The 16,048-nt window shown below is 33.8% G+C and overlaps 1 protein-coding gene across 5 annotated transcripts in view; it reads left to right on the forward strand.

The window, feature by feature from the left end:
- Positions 1-204: 204 nt before the first annotated feature.
- LOC124541897 (protein bric-a-brac 2) overlaps positions 205-16,048 on the forward strand; it is a 33,556-nt gene continuing 17,712 nt past the window's right edge. For 2 of the 5 annotated variants that reach the window (XM_047119815.1, XM_047119814.1), the window contains exons 1-7: positions 529-694; positions 4,788-5,124; positions 5,526-5,698; positions 6,678-6,787; positions 9,119-9,226; positions 10,324-10,484; positions 11,136-11,181. In XM_047119815.1, coding sequence (XP_046975771.1) covers positions 5,065-5,124; positions 5,526-5,698; positions 6,678-6,787; positions 9,119-9,226; positions 10,324-10,484; positions 11,136-11,181 — 658 coding nt within the window. In that variant the 5' untranslated portion in view covers positions 529-694; positions 4,788-5,064. Of the gene's footprint in view, positions 353-528; positions 695-747; positions 1,135-4,787; positions 5,125-5,525; positions 5,699-6,677; positions 6,788-9,118; positions 9,227-10,323; positions 10,485-11,135; positions 11,182-11,623; positions 12,210-13,475; positions 14,763-16,048 lie in introns of those variants that run through there. The other 3 variants (XM_047119812.1, XM_047119811.1, XM_047119813.1) reach the window with 3 other exon arrangements.

Raw genomic sequence — 16,048 nt, forward strand, 5'->3', positions numbered from 1 at the left:
ACAGCTTCATGAATGTTGCCAGAAAAGAAAATTATGTATTATCTTTTATCGATTTGTAATCGATACAAGATAATACATGTATAACTTTATTTTATTTATTTCTGTTTTGTTATATTTACCATACAATAAAGTATTGTAATTCACCACATTTCTTTTATAATTTTATGGCAACTATGAATATTTCAGACGTCACATTTACAGACGTGAAATAGCTGAGTGCATGATTAAAAATGCTATTGTAAAATGTAAATGGCGACCGTGTGACGGATGGTTGCTTGCCGTCAAAATGCATTCGCAATATTATAAAAATGTTAAAAAATCTAAACAATATATCTAAATATTACTTTATATGGTGAGTAAACATTAACTTAGGCACATAATTAGTGAATTACGTAATGATTAATGTATTTGTTGTATTCTCGAGGCTATTACCCATCTCACTCGTTTATTATGATTCTTTTCTGTCATTATTTACAATCGACGACGTATATGCATCTCTTTCATTCACAGTTTTCTTGCAATAGGTTTTTCATTTTTAAGTGTCCGCGCGACTGAGACCGCGGGAGGAAAGCAGGGTCTGTTGGAAAATATGAACAAATTTGTGCTCTTAAAAATTATTGATTTTTCATAGTTAAAAAACATCAGACGCCGCTAATTGCATACGTGATGTGGTTCCGCGCGGTCGCTCACTCCTGTGAGTATATGTCTATTTTAGCATATTTGTCTTATTAGAGGTTGTGGTCGTGAAAAGTCACATTTTTCAGCACATGATAGACGACCATTTCGTTGGCTTGTGTTGTTCGCGTTGCATTAGACCCTTTCTCGGTATCTAAACATAGAATTGAGTAATTGTTTAAATATTGATTTTTTTTATTGGGGGCTTGCATGTGTGAGTCAATCGCTCATGCACGAATGTTTATAACATTAGTTGGGGCCTGCGATATACTATTTTGGGATCGGCCAAATGTTGGCTTTGTGCTCATGTTTTAACCATTATGCTTTCGTATAGCGCTCAAGAGTGCATGGAGTTATTCGTTAATCTGAAGGATATTACAGTGCCCTTTGTGCTTCTAATTTTTCATGTGTTATAAATGAATAATTGATGATAAATATGGATACCGATTTACCTGTCCGGTGAGTTTCGTCCTTGTCGTTATATTTTTTTAGTTGTTAACTCTTTATCGGTCAAATGACCAAACCTAATGTTTACAGCGTCGTGGAACGTAAAAACTCTGATAAGATTATTTCGAACACACCTCAGGTTTTTGTATTTTTCGTCTCTACATATTGTGATTTTCCGACTCTATATAAGTTTAAATTACTTACGTATAAGGTAAATTTATATCAATAAGAACTTTAAGATAGATAAGCATTGAATGTTAGGCATTGAATAGATCGCAGATATTAGATATCGTTTGTTAAAGTCGCATGATTCACAAATCACGAGCGGTGGAGCATGTTCAACATCTTCGAGAAATTTAAGTCGGCAATTTGATTCTTTTACTATCTCACGTTGACATCATATTCTTAGAAACATAATGGATAAAATATATAAATCTATAGATATACATATTATGCTTGTGTAATATTTTTATGTCTGTTCAAATAACGATGTAATTATATTAAAATATTTTAAGTGCGTTGACGCAAAATTTGTAATACAACTTCAGTTTTGCTAGTTAAGGCTAATTAGAATCCATTATTATGATAATAATGTATGTGAAGTTTCAAATCACGTGTAACATTGTTTATATACTGGCTTGTCGATCATACACCGTTTTTAACCACTTTCCAAAATTGAGGTTACGTATTCGACCTATTTTTATTGAAACTCTTTTAGATATTTTAAAAAATATAATTAGAACTTTTTTTTAAATTACATAGAAACACTGGTAGTCATTTAAACAGTTTCGCTAATTATTTCTGACCTCTGTAGCTAATCGATGTTGATCCGTTTATTTTTAATTATATACCAAATAATTACTTCTGTATATAAAAATGTCATGCAGAGTATTTTTTCTTTATGATGTCGTAAAATAAATATATTTTTGTTATTACAACAAAAGGTATGAAATATGACGTAGAACTGTATTATCTTTGCTTTTTATGATTTATTATGAATATGATATTTATTATTATTACGCTTTAGAAATATTTAGCTTCGGTCTGTATTATGGGGATTAGAGCATCATTTCATATCATACGACAGTGATACCTTTTTTGCTTTAGTTATAGAGCTTAAAAAAATACGTTTCATTAGTTCATCATTAAATTAAATACCATTAACCATTATAAATTGTAATTATAATGAAAATATTTAAAGTTTGCCAGTTGTAAAAATACCAATTTTGTTTTTTTTTGACATTGAATTGATGAATTGAATATTAAATTAATTGAAATCAGATGATAAATGATATATATAATTAATAAGAAAAGGCGTGTGACCATATCGTATAGCACGATGGTCTCACAATTGTCTTAAGAGGTCATTTAGCAACACGTTAAACCGTAATAAAACGAAACGTATTTCTGAGAAAAAATACTGGCCTCAAAATGTTTCCAAATATAAACGATTCATACCGCGCTCAGGCTACAGACCCCCGCGCGGACTATTTCGGGCGCGCCCCTAGGGTCGTTGGCCGATGCCCTGCCAGACCCCCCGCTAGGGAGTTTTTTTGCTTATCTTATAGATATCGCTCCCTTCTGATGCTTCAAGAGTTTCATTCGATATGTCTACTTCGATTTTACATTTCTGCCCAATACTTCATCACTGAAGAATTGCTCAAAATAATTCGTACGGTTAATTTGCAGATTATGAAATTGTTTCTAGTACTGAATTTCTGAAACTCGGCTTATATAAACATCTGTTTTAAAATATAATTTGAATCTATCATCAAATTGAGTCTCATTTTAACGAGAGACGGATGTCAAATGTCCAATTTTGATTGGATCTTATTTTAGATGAGGCGATTTAATCTGCGCAAACATGTAATCTTATATTTAAATTAAGAACAGTTTGATTTATTACATACAATAATTTAGAATTGCATTTTTTCCCCTTTAATTACGGTATATTTTGTTCTTCTTACAAATTTTCCTATTGGAATATTGTGAAGAAATTATATTCCATTTCATTTCCGTAACCATTATAATGATGGTTAAGATTTGTGGATGTTTTTTGATGAGAGTTACGAATGCCCATTTCTTTCTTAAGAAATTCAAGATAAAAAACTTAATAAACTGGTAGTTAATACGAATACTCGATAGGGTTTCGTTTTTCTTTGAAAACATACTGTTCGTTCCAATACCCCTTAAAGGGGTGTTAAAATTTCCGAAAAATATTCCTCAACAGTTGATAACTTTTACAAAAAACCGATAATTTAAGACTCCATTAACATTACGGATGCGATGAAAATCAGTACGATAACAGTTGACTTAATAAATTTATATGAAATACATATAATAAAGGTTTTTAATTTCTATTGAGGTAAAAGAATGTACTTATACAATATTACAGTGGAAAAATTACGCAGTCTACTAAGCTGAAATACTCCCTGAGCTGTGTAATAAGGTCGTTTCAATTAATTTATTAGTCCAGTATATTTCTATATTGATCTCTAATTGGTTCTAAATATATATAGTTTGCTGAAAATTATTAATTTGATATAAATCGCCGTTTATATTTGTATAAGGTCGTAACTGCATATGTGTACGTATACCATTAAATAATAACATTACATGACGTTGATAATATAAAAAGTATGTTATATCTGATTCATTTCGACGTCCTCTTTCGACCGAGATGTATCTGTGACATTTATCTTAAATATTTAGACCAAAATGTATTAGTAATTTGTAACGGCACCAATCTTATCCAGGTATTCGTAAACCGTACTCAAGCACATACATACATATACCAAGATTATAGGTCTACATTTATTTAAATGTAGACCTGAAACATGTTTATTATCGAAATATGTTAATTCATTTGTACATTAAATGTCATGTCATTCATAATTAACACTTAATTAAAATTACAATAATGATGTTTAATAAAAATGTAACGAAAGATCGCTTATGTACGAAAAATTGTATACACAGCTATGTATAGTCAAAAGTCGCCGTTGGGGTCAGACCATCCCTCGTTTTACGACGGCTGATATTGATTTTTTATGTTCAAGCGCCTTTTTATTTGTAACTTTTACTGTGGGGGAATTTTCCGACGTACGTATTGCTATCCTGCTCTAACTTATAACGAAATAATTACGTAGTCGATGTAGAAATGTTTGTCGTTTTCAGGAACGCGAATTCTTTATATACGTATTTTCAAATGTAAGAATGAATGATAATAATCTAATAATGAAAGATCAATGAAATACAAAATATTGTGTCTTAAATTAATATTTTTATTCGTAAAAAAATATTTGATATCGATTTAATATTTTAAAACGTAATCGATTTTTAGATAATGGCAATTAAAAAATAAAAAAAAAATAGTAACGCGCGAATTTTTGTTTAATTCAACCTTAACATCTCAATAAGATATTTAAGATGTTTATTTATGTATAATATAAATATTTGTTACGATTTTACTTATACTAGGGATTTAGTGTAGACTCATAAAGATATACTAATTTCGTTTATGAAAATTTTGTAATAATAATTCACGTGATATAACTTAATATTGAAAGATCTATGCTGTTTTGTTTTGTGTAACTTTATTTCCGTTAAGTGTTCGCATGTGACTTTATCAAAGTTTATTAATAATATATTATTCTTGTTTTCAGGTTTCCAAAATAAACCGACATTCTTGCAAGTTCCAGTATTCTAAAAATATATAGTCTAGTCCTAAAGTTTCTACTTGAATTTAAAGTATTCTCTGTACTTAAACTTACTTTTAGTAAATATCTGTGATAAACAAACCTTTTTGGTGGACCTTATTAAACAAAGCGTGCAATTTTTTTTTTACAAATGGACTGATAAAATATTGGCCAAAGAGTACTTAGTTATGTATATTAATAGTTAGATTATATTATTGTATAAAAGTTAGTGTTCGACGATAATATGGCGTTACCTCCACAACAATTCTGTGTCCGGTGGAACTCTTACCACACAAATTTACAGGTAAGCAAAAAAATAATAATATTATAAAATTAATATTTTATCTATCCCAGCTTGGGTTGTCTGGAAGAGATGGCTAATTAGCCATAAGTCTGCCCATTGTCTGGAAGAAACGGCTAATTAGCCATAAGCCATTGTACAACACTCGTAATCAACAATATTTTTTTATTTTTGCATTATACTAATTTTCTTTTTTTAATCCTAAGCTTTCAATATTTTTGTTTGTGGTGTAAAATAAAGTATATTTCATGATTTTTGCATTATACTAATTTTCTTTTTTTAATCCTAATCTTTCAATATTTTTGTGTGTGGTGTACAATAAAGTATATTTCATTCATGTAATTCAAAATTAAATTTCAAACTTGTTATATAAATTTAGAATTAAACAAATGTTTTCTTTACAGGCAGTATTCCCACGCTTGCTCTTAACCGAGCAGTTTGCAGATGTAACTCTTGCTTGTGAGTCGAGGCAGCTAAGGTGCCACAAGTTAGTGCTCTCGGCATGTTCTGCGTACCTCGAACGGCTGCTACTACAGAATCCATGCAAACATCCCATTGTCCTCATGAGGGATATGAGGTGAGATTTTTAATCTTTTAATTGATTTTTTTATTTGTAACAGAAAGATATATAAACAGTTTATATACTAAAAAAGAGAAATAGGTATATCTATATGCAATTTAATACAAATATATGATTTATTCTATATCTTGGTGTAAAACAAATAAATATAGTTTCAAATTTGCCGAGATGTTAACTTCAAAAGTAAACTTAATTAAAATTAAACAGTACAACTTTTTACAAAACCTAATCTCAATAGATAAATGATTATTAATTTATGATTATTTAAATGTTACCCAAACATATATAGTCAGTGAAAGGAAAAAGATCTCAAGTACCAAAATTGTGCATTTGGGAAATATACTGAATCACCTTTTGGCCACTTAAGCCTTTCTTTCCAATTGGCATTCCAATATATATGTAAACAGATTAATAAGGAATCACTTCTTATAGAGGAGTTATAAATTAACCATAAAGTTAATTATAAATGTACAAGATCTGGCTTATTATGGAAACTCAGATCACATAGAAATTTTCAATAGAATCATTATTAGTATTAGTATTATTAGTGGTTCTCTTCTATACATATATGTAATAAAATTGGAGTGTCTGTTTGTAATATTAACATAACTGTATTTTACTATATGCATGTGTATGATATATGTAAAATAAAATATAATATGTATATACCCCTATGGGTACTATTTAACTATTTTTTTTTACGATTTTTGTCAGTCTGTCTGTTGGTTTGTTCTGGCTAATCTCTAGAACGGCTAGACTGATTATAATATGACTTTCACTGGTAGATAGCTTAGAAGTCGGTTAATAATATGTATCTATGAATATTCTTCATGTATACCCAAAGTTTTTTTTTTTACGATTTTTGTTTGTCTATATGTTTGTTCCAGTTAATATTTGGAACGGCTGGACCGATTTTAATAGGACTTTCACTGGTATAAAAAATATATGTCTATATTCTCATGTGTTTTGTGTACAGGTTTAGCGAGATGCAAGCCCTCGTGGACTTCATGTATAAAGGGGAAGTGAACGTCACACAGGACGAGTTACCCAGTCTACTGAAGTCAGCTGAGGCGTTGCAGATAAGAGGTATGTCTTTAGAATAAATTACTGCTTGTAATATATTGTAATTGGTAAGACCATCATAGTATGAGATGGCCCAGTGGTTAGAACGCATGCATCTTAACTGATGACTGCGGGTTCAAACCCAGGCAAGCATCGCTGAATATTTATGTGATTAATTTGTCATTAATTTATCTCGTGAAGGATAACATCGTGAGGAAACCTGCATGTGATTAATTTCATCTAAATTTTGCCACATGTGTATTCTATTATCCCGCATTGGAACAGCGTGGTGGAATATGTTGCAAACCTTCTCCTCAAAGGAGGTCTTAGTCTAGCAGTGGATAATTTACAGGTTATTGTTGTAATAGTACGACACAACTAAGATGTAGCATCGGCAAATTCAATAAAACCGATTACTGCCGATTCACACAACCAATAGAAACAGCTCCCTATCGCGCCACTCGACGCTATCCGTCGCTATAGACTCTCGCGTCAGCTCGACCCGAGACAGCGAGAGCGTGTAAAGCGACGCGTCGAATTGACGAATATATTAGGTCATATGATATCACAAGTTATTACGTTTGTGTAAAGATCATATTCGCATGAGAAATGAATATTGATGATTTGGGATGGCGTACTTAATTCGGATGTGATCGGTTTTACGAAAGTTGCCGATGCGATGTAAGCCGTTTTTTTTCGAATTGTGTATTGCTGTTGGCTCTATTGGCCTCTACAGGGGCCCCCTGTGGGGTAGGCGAGCTAAAATACTCAAGCCTAGTGATGGGAGCCCACTGAAGGGCTGATAATACGCGCATCCTAAGGGCGCCTCCTATGACCTCCTCCAGTGTAACTACAGGCACAAGGGACATAACAACTTAGTTCCCAAGGTTGGTGGCGCATTGACGATGTAAGGAATAGTTAATATTTCTTACAGCGTCATTGTCTATGGGTGATGGTGACCACTTACCATCAGGTGGCCCATCTGCTCGTCCGCCAACCTATACCATAAAAAAAAAATGAGGCCGGACTTCGGCTTAGGACGCCGTCGTCGACTCCAGGGAGGAATGACGTGTGCATTCAACGTCGTGCGCCTAGGCGCCGACGTGTCGGTAAATAGGGACCTCGATCCCGCCGGCGGGGTATGGTATAGTTTGGCGGACGAGCATATGGGCCACCTGATGGTAAGTGGTCACCATCGCCCATAGACAATGACGTTGTAAGAAATATTAACTATTCCTTAAATCGTCAATGTGCCACCAACCTTCGGAACTAAGATGTTATGTCCCTTGTGCCTGTAGTTACACTGGCTCACTCACCCTTCAGACCGGAACACAACAATACTGAATACTGTTATTTGGCGGTAGAATAACTGATGAGTGGGTGGTACCTACCCAGACGGGCTTGCACAAAGCCCTACCACCAAGTTGTGTGTTGTCTGTACCTATTTGGCAGAGTCGGTTTTAAAGGTCTGGAGGCCCCCGGGCCACAAAGCAGTGGGGGCCCTAGACAAACAGAAGCGTGAACAACCATAAATATATTATCATGAATTAATAACTTTTTCATTTCAAACACTAAGCTAATATTAAATAATAACATTATTACAATTTGACTATATACTCGGTATTTGTTAACTTGCTGAAAAATGTGGCCCCCACTAATGTGGAGGCCCCAGGGCGGTTGCCCCGGTTGACCTCCCCTAAATACGGCCCTGCTATTTGGGTAGTGTTGTCGGCAGTGAGTGTCGACGGGATCGGATCGTGTTTAATTTAAAATTCTTGTCCAGCTCTACCGAATTTTAGTTTGCCTCGAAGAAAATTAATATTTTTTAAATTTAAATTTATTTTTAGTCAATTAATTATTACAATTGACACCCCCTTCAATTATTTATTACAATTGGGACGCCTACGGATCGGATAGGGTAGTGTGAGTCGTGTCGTGCTGTGCGTTTATATGTATGTACAGTACGACACAACTTAGATGTCGCATCGGCAAAATTCGTAAAACCGATCACATCCGAATTAAGTACGCCATCCCAAATTATCAATATTTATTTCTCATGCGAATATGATCTTTGCACAAATCTAATAACTTGTAATATCATACGACCTAATATATTCGTCAATTTGACGCGTCGATTTACATGCACTTGCTTTCTCTGATGCGTGAATCTATAGCGACGAATAGCGTCGAATGGCGCGATAGGGAGCTATTTCTATTGGTCGTGTAAATCGACAGTGATCGGTTTTATTTTCATTCCATTTAATTTTCCGATGCTACATCTAATTTGTGTCGTACTATATATATGTATGTATGTATGTATGTCATGGTGTGGTGTTGAGTGAGGTTGTGTGTCAGGGCTGTGCTCGGGCGAGGGGGGCGCGGGCGCGGGCGGGGCGGAGTCCCGCGACTACACGCTGGCCAGCGACGCGCTACTGGCGCACGCGCAACGCGAAGCCCCCAACGGTCAGTGCTGAGTCATACGTCACATCCCTAGCTATAGTTATATTATTTGTCATGTACATATATACATATATATCTATACTAATGTTATAAATTTCGTTGATTCGAATTTGATGAAATTTGATGTGAAGCGAGTCGAGATGGCCAAGTGGTTAGAACGCGTGCATTTTATCCGATGATTGCGGGTTCAAACCCAGGCAAGCACCGCTGATTCATGTGCTTAATTTGTCTTTTTAATTCATCTCGTGCTCAGCGGTGAAGGAAAACATCGTGATGCCGATGATGAACTGCCACATGTGTATTCTATTATCCCGCACTGGAACTGCGTGGCGGAATATGTTGCAAACCTTTTCCTCAAAGGGAGAGGAGGCCTTTAGCCCAGCGGTGGGAATTTACAGGCTGTTGTTGTTGTTGTTTTGTTGATGTGAAGCAAATTTCATCAACAAAACGCGAGCGAAACCGCGGGCGGTAGCTATTGTTCTATACATTTTATATTATGCAGAATGGTGCCATCGTCATTAGACAAGTACATTGTACAGTCAGAGTAAGAAAACCTTCGTCAGTTTCAAATTCATTCCTTTATCAAGTCGTACACTCTTAGTACCTTTTGAATCTAAACGTCAAATCATTGCGACGTAATATGTCATTCTCGATCGGTAAAGCAGTTCTTCACACGAAAATAGATCTTAAGGTGACGAACCTTTTCTACCCCGACTGTACATATATACAAATATATTTATATTAATATTATAAATGTGAAAGTAACTCTGTCTGCCTGTCTCTTTCACGACCAAACCGCTAAAGCGAATTTGATGAAATTTGGTGAAGCAAATTTGAACTCCAAAGAAGGATATGAGTTATATTAACATATTCTATACATCTTACTCTATGCAGAACAACGGTGTCATCACAATTAATAAAACGACGATTAATACTCGTAATATATATAAGATTGATAAAACTATCGAAAGAACATAGTATCATATAATATATGACAGCACAGGCACATTGTATGAGCACCTAATCTTACTCATTAACTATTAATTTCACTTAAAATTAAAATTTTAGCTAAAATACTAATCTAGCGTCAAAATCCTCAGTCCAACAAAACCAACAGCAGAAACCGTCGAACGCAACAAACGGCCCGAAGAAGAGGAAATCGGAGGAGAGAGAGAAGAATCCGGAAGTTAAAGAGGAGACCGTGGAAGAGGATGGACTTTATTACGGCGAACTGGACAACGACCACTTGGAATATAACGAGGTTTGTTTTTTGGTCCTCGTGACCGGATATCGTAGGTCTTGCCAGTTACATTACATAATGTGATGGTAAATGCTACTACTTGGTGGTAGGGATTTTGTGCAAGTGTGGGTAGGTACCACCCACTCATCAGTTATTCCGCAAATACAGTATTTGACGACCTCCATGGTCGAGTGGTGTGTACACCGGTTTTCATGGGTACGCCACTCTCAGGTCCCGGGTTCGATTCCCGGCCGAGTCGATGTAGATTACCATTAGTTTTCTATGTTGTCTTGGGTCTGGGTGTTTGTGGTACCGTCGTTACTTCTGATTTCCATAACACAAGTGCTTCAGCTACTTACATTGGGATCAGAGTAAAGTATGTGATGTTGTATATATTGTATATTTTTATATTTTTGTGTTCCGGTCTGAAGGGTGAGTGAGCCAGTGTAACTACACGCACAAGGGACATAACATCTTAGTTCCCAAGGTTGGTGGCAAATTGACGATGTAAGGGATGGTTAATGTTTCTTACATCGTCATTGTTTATGGGCGGTGGTGAATAAAATATGTTGTTTGCTTGTAGTTTGAGACCTTGATGCACATGTTAGTTATGTCAATGGCTGGCATTGTCTATGGTCAAAAATTTAACTTATTTTTCTTGTTTTTTTCCAGGACGACGAATCTGGCAAACCGGGCAGCAGTTTGGGGCAGACATCAGGTGAGCATATAATATAGTACTATGTTTATATATAAAAAAAAACAATTTTTTTTTTAACATTCAATGTTTATTTGCAATGTGACTTTCGTTTTGTCACTTGCTTAGAAACATTCTTTTTTTAAATTTTATTATTATTTTTTTAATTTCGCGTTTCAACCGCGTGTGATGCGAAGATCATATTGTGAATGGGCATTGTGAAAATAAAAAAAAAAAACAAAAATGAATGTCTGTAAGGTAGGCCGAGTTTCGATATTTGAAAATTGGTAGATTTTTTTTATTTTTCGGTAGATTTTGAACCATGAATGTTGTAAAAAAATTTGTTCTATTATTTTTTTTGGTTATGGTATATCTTACAGACATGTCATTTGTCGGCTGTGTTTTGAGCATTCATGGTTCACAAATGATTTATTTTTTCACATATTATTGTGTTTTTTGTTTTTAGGGCAGAGGTATATACGCGTTAAGCCTGAGAGCGAACTCTTTTTTCATAATAAACTCCAAAATCTGGCAAACTCGGAGTACATGAGCCGCTTATCCAAAATGAATCCGACAGAAATACAGAATGAGTTTTCCAAATACGGCCTCCAGAATATGACAGAGGATTTCCAGAAAAACGAGAATGACTTCTACAAATCTTGGCTGGAACAGAACGGCGAATTGGAAGTTTCCCTTCTGAAAGCAAATCAAACCAAGAAATCGAAGAACGATGTCAAGAATCAGAAATCAGAAGTCGAGCTGATACCCAGGACGAAAGATAATAAGGAGATTTACCCGAAAATCGGGGAGAAATTGGTCCGTAAACGCGGCAGGCCGCCGATATTTAAGGATAAAAACGTCGATATAGGCGAGACGGTTCTGAAGGCGGACTTGGATCAGTTCCTCGAAGGCAAGGAGGTCAGTTCGTCGGGTTTGTCCAGGAAGGATCTGGAGAGAGTGATGATGGGGAAGTTTAACCCGAATAGACGTTACTCGAACGAGGCCATGTGGGCCGCTCTGATGGATGTCAAGAAAGGAGGCAGTATATATAGGTAAGTGCTGTCTCTTTTTTATTTGTTATATTCTTATATTGTAGAAAGGGATGGAAGTATGTAACAGTATTGACCGCTAGATGACCTATTTAGAACAGTATAGTGTTAGTACTTATTACCAGTATTAGATGTTTGGTATTTGAAATGATGTAGATGTAGGGTTTTTGCCATCGCGACACTTAAATATTAGTGGTCACCATCCCCATAAAAATATTAACAACAAACGCAGCTAAAGCCATGGCAATAAATTGATTTAGTTCTCCTGTGTTTTGTAGTTGGAATACTCACAGATTATGCAATCAAAGATATCCTACTACTATTATAAAGGCGAAAGTTTGTATGTATGGATGTTTGTTACTCTTTCACGTAAAAACTACTGAATGGATTTGAATGAAACTTTACCACAATATAGCTTATACATCAGAATAACACATAGGCTACAATTTTTGAGGTTTCTAATGTGAGGTCGTAAAAAACACATTTTTGCGCTTACATTGCAAACGCTGACTGAATCCTACAAGATAGATCGAAACAATGTACTACAGTATTGTACAACTTAAAAAGTTCTACAAAAAAGTCCGTGATGGTATATGTTTATCTCTTAGGAATAACCCACAATAACCATTTTTTATCCTTTACTTTGTGCGAGAAATAATGGCTTATTTACGAAGCGATTTTAAGCGATTACTAGACTAGACGGGACGAACCTGAAGTCCACGCGAACGAAGTCGCGGGCAAAGGCTAGTAAAGATATATTTCTACAACAAGTTAAAAGTATTACCTTGGTCGTAGTACTTGGTGATATTCTAACTTAGTGTTGTTGTGTATCAGTTTAAATTGTGAGTGAATGAAAATTCTATTTCCACTGAACCTAACATCATAGCTCTCATGGTTAGTGGCGCAATGGCGATCTAAACAATGATTAATACTTCTTAAAGCGCCAATATATTTAGGTGATGCATATATAAGACAGGTTACCCAGTCTGCTAGTACAAAAAAAATAACCTGTCAATTTCCCACTACTGGGGTAATGCCTCCTCTCCCTTTGATGAGATGGTTTGTAATATATTCCACGCTGTTCCAATCCGGGTTGGTGGAATACACATGTGGCAGAATTTCTTTGAAATTAGATACATGCAGGTTTCCTCAGAATGTTTTCCCTCATCGATATGAATTATAAATACAAATTAAGCAAATGAATATTCAGTGGTGCTTGCCTGGGTTCGAACCAAAATATAAATAAATATAGAAACTATTTTCTTTCAGAGCGGCTCAAACGCACAAAGTTCCCAGGAAATCACTCCGTAACTGGATGAAGAGGTGTCACATTAAATCATCCTTCCCGATGCCGCAGCAACTGAAACAGTTTGTCGAGAACAGTAAGAAGCAACGGGAATACAAGCACGACATACCCGACAAACCGGACACGGTCAGTTTCAATCCGGACATAGATTTCGGTAAACATTTCCTAACATGTAACACGGTTTCCAGCGACGACGAGAAAGTCGAGAATAATTGTAATGACAACACTGCGATCAATATGTCGTTACACGAATGAATTCGAAATTTGATTTTTTTTTTTTTGCACTAGCAACATTATATTTGTGTTGCAATTGTATGAAATGTCTGATGTTTTTGTCGGAGTGTAGAATGTTATTGCTTACATACAGAGAGACGAGATATATATGAAAAAAAAAACAATTATATATATATATATATATATGTTAATTAAAAATTATCTGAAAACTTTACTGCCAAAGATTAAGCAAAGATTTTATTAAAAAAGAAAAATCGGTTTAAAGAAGTATTTAATTTTTCTTTTATCATTTATTTTGCAATATTAATACCCAAAGATTTGTATTCCTATTTATAATTAAAAAAAAAAAGAAATTTGATTTTTAATTCTTACGCGAACTCCGTGTATTATTTTATTTTTGTTTTATTTATTTGTTATTATTAATTACGATAGTGTAATAGTTAATTATTGTAGGAAATGAGAAAAAAAAAAACTATTGGCCTTTTCGAAAATTCGTGTGCTTGTGGACTTTGTCCGAGATATAAAAAAAAGACTTAATGAAATTTTAGAATAACATTTTTTGTAAGTTACAATTTTGATGTAATAGCAATTCTATTATATATGACCTTTTTTATTTCAATTTAAAAAAAAAATTGGCTAAGACTGTAATTTGATATGATGAAAACTTCATTGGGTAATTATGCACAGTGTAGAGGTGCCAGTTATTTTCCCCCCTATTATGGTTGTTTACCATAAATTGGGTCGTTTCGATATTTTGAAAATATATAAAAAAAAATACAATGAATTTTTTTCGAATGAACTATAGTATATAAGAGATTTATAATATTATATATATATATGTATAAAGATTTGCTATTACATATATATGCTTAATTATATATAAGGTTAATTTATTTGTTATATCCAATATTGTATTGTACTTAAATGATGTTTTTTTTTTTTAATGGAAGATTCATCAATTCTTATAATAGTATCTGTGGCGAATATAATCGGATTTTTGATTGATTATTATAAATAAAAAAGCAACTGTTACATCTACATATAAATTTTAAATAACTGTATTGATAAATTCTAGAAATTTCTAGAAAAAAGTCTAGTATTTGTACATGGTAATACATGGCAATGTAAATACAGATGGTGACCACTTACCATTTAGCGAGTTTGTTCATTAATCTTACCGTCTATAAGCTCTGATCGTCGGCGTAATTACTTAACATAGTTACATCATTAGTAGTTATAAATTAATAATTATTTATATTAAGATCAAAATTTTGAATACTATATCAAATCAAATCAAAGTATACTTTATTCAAGTGAGCTTTTACAAGCACTTTTGAATCGTCATTTAACAATTAAGTGAAGCTACCACCAGTTCGGAAATAATAAATTAAAGTACATTATTTTCACCTAATTTAACATATGTTTGAATTATTGTATATGTTGTATATTATTTATAATAATCAACCTTAAATTCGAGCAATTAAGGCCTAAATTTCTATGTTCCTACACTGTAACTAGTTTTCAACGATTGTATATATAATACATATGTGATATCACTCATGTCATATTAAAACACAGATATACATATAATTATTATGTTTTTTAGCTTCTTTTTAAGTTTACATTTAAAAAAATTGACTATATAAATGTTTATTAATTATTATGTTATATATTATGAGATGATGAAACAAGTGTCTTGCTAGTAATTTAAATTGTAAAGCTTATTCATTACATAGTATAAAACAAAGTCGCTTACCGCTGTCTGTCCATAAGTATGCTTAGAACTTTGAAATGACGACCTCCGTGGTCGAGTGGCATGTACACCGGTTTTCATGGGTACGCCACTCCGAGGTCCCGGTTTCGATTCCCGGCCGAGTGGATGTAGAAAATACATTAGTTTTCTATGTTGTCTTGGGTCTGGGTGTGTGTGGTACCGTCGTTACTACTGATTTTCCATAACACAAGTGCTTTAGCTACTTACATTGGGATCAGAGTAATGTATGTGATATTGGATTTTGATACAGTTTTTAATAGATATACTATAAAATAGATTTCAATATATCGAAAAATAATGCGTTAATTTGCAAACATATTTCACAGTTAACAATATTTCGACAGTTTGCAATCTGACGAGGTAGATTGTATACTAACGAATTTTGTAATCTTACGGTGACATATATATAAAGACCCTTACAGGATCTATGACCGAAATTTTATACCACTATTATTTATATACAAATAAAATGTTTATCTATTTTAACCGGCAACTATCAGTTCATTGACGGCCATTTTGTTTTGTTGG

This window comes from Vanessa cardui, chromosome 29, assembly GCF_905220365.1.
Source record: "Vanessa cardui chromosome 29, ilVanCard2.1, whole genome shotgun sequence".
NCBI lineage: Eukaryota > Metazoa > Arthropoda > Insecta > Lepidoptera > Nymphalidae > Vanessa > Vanessa cardui.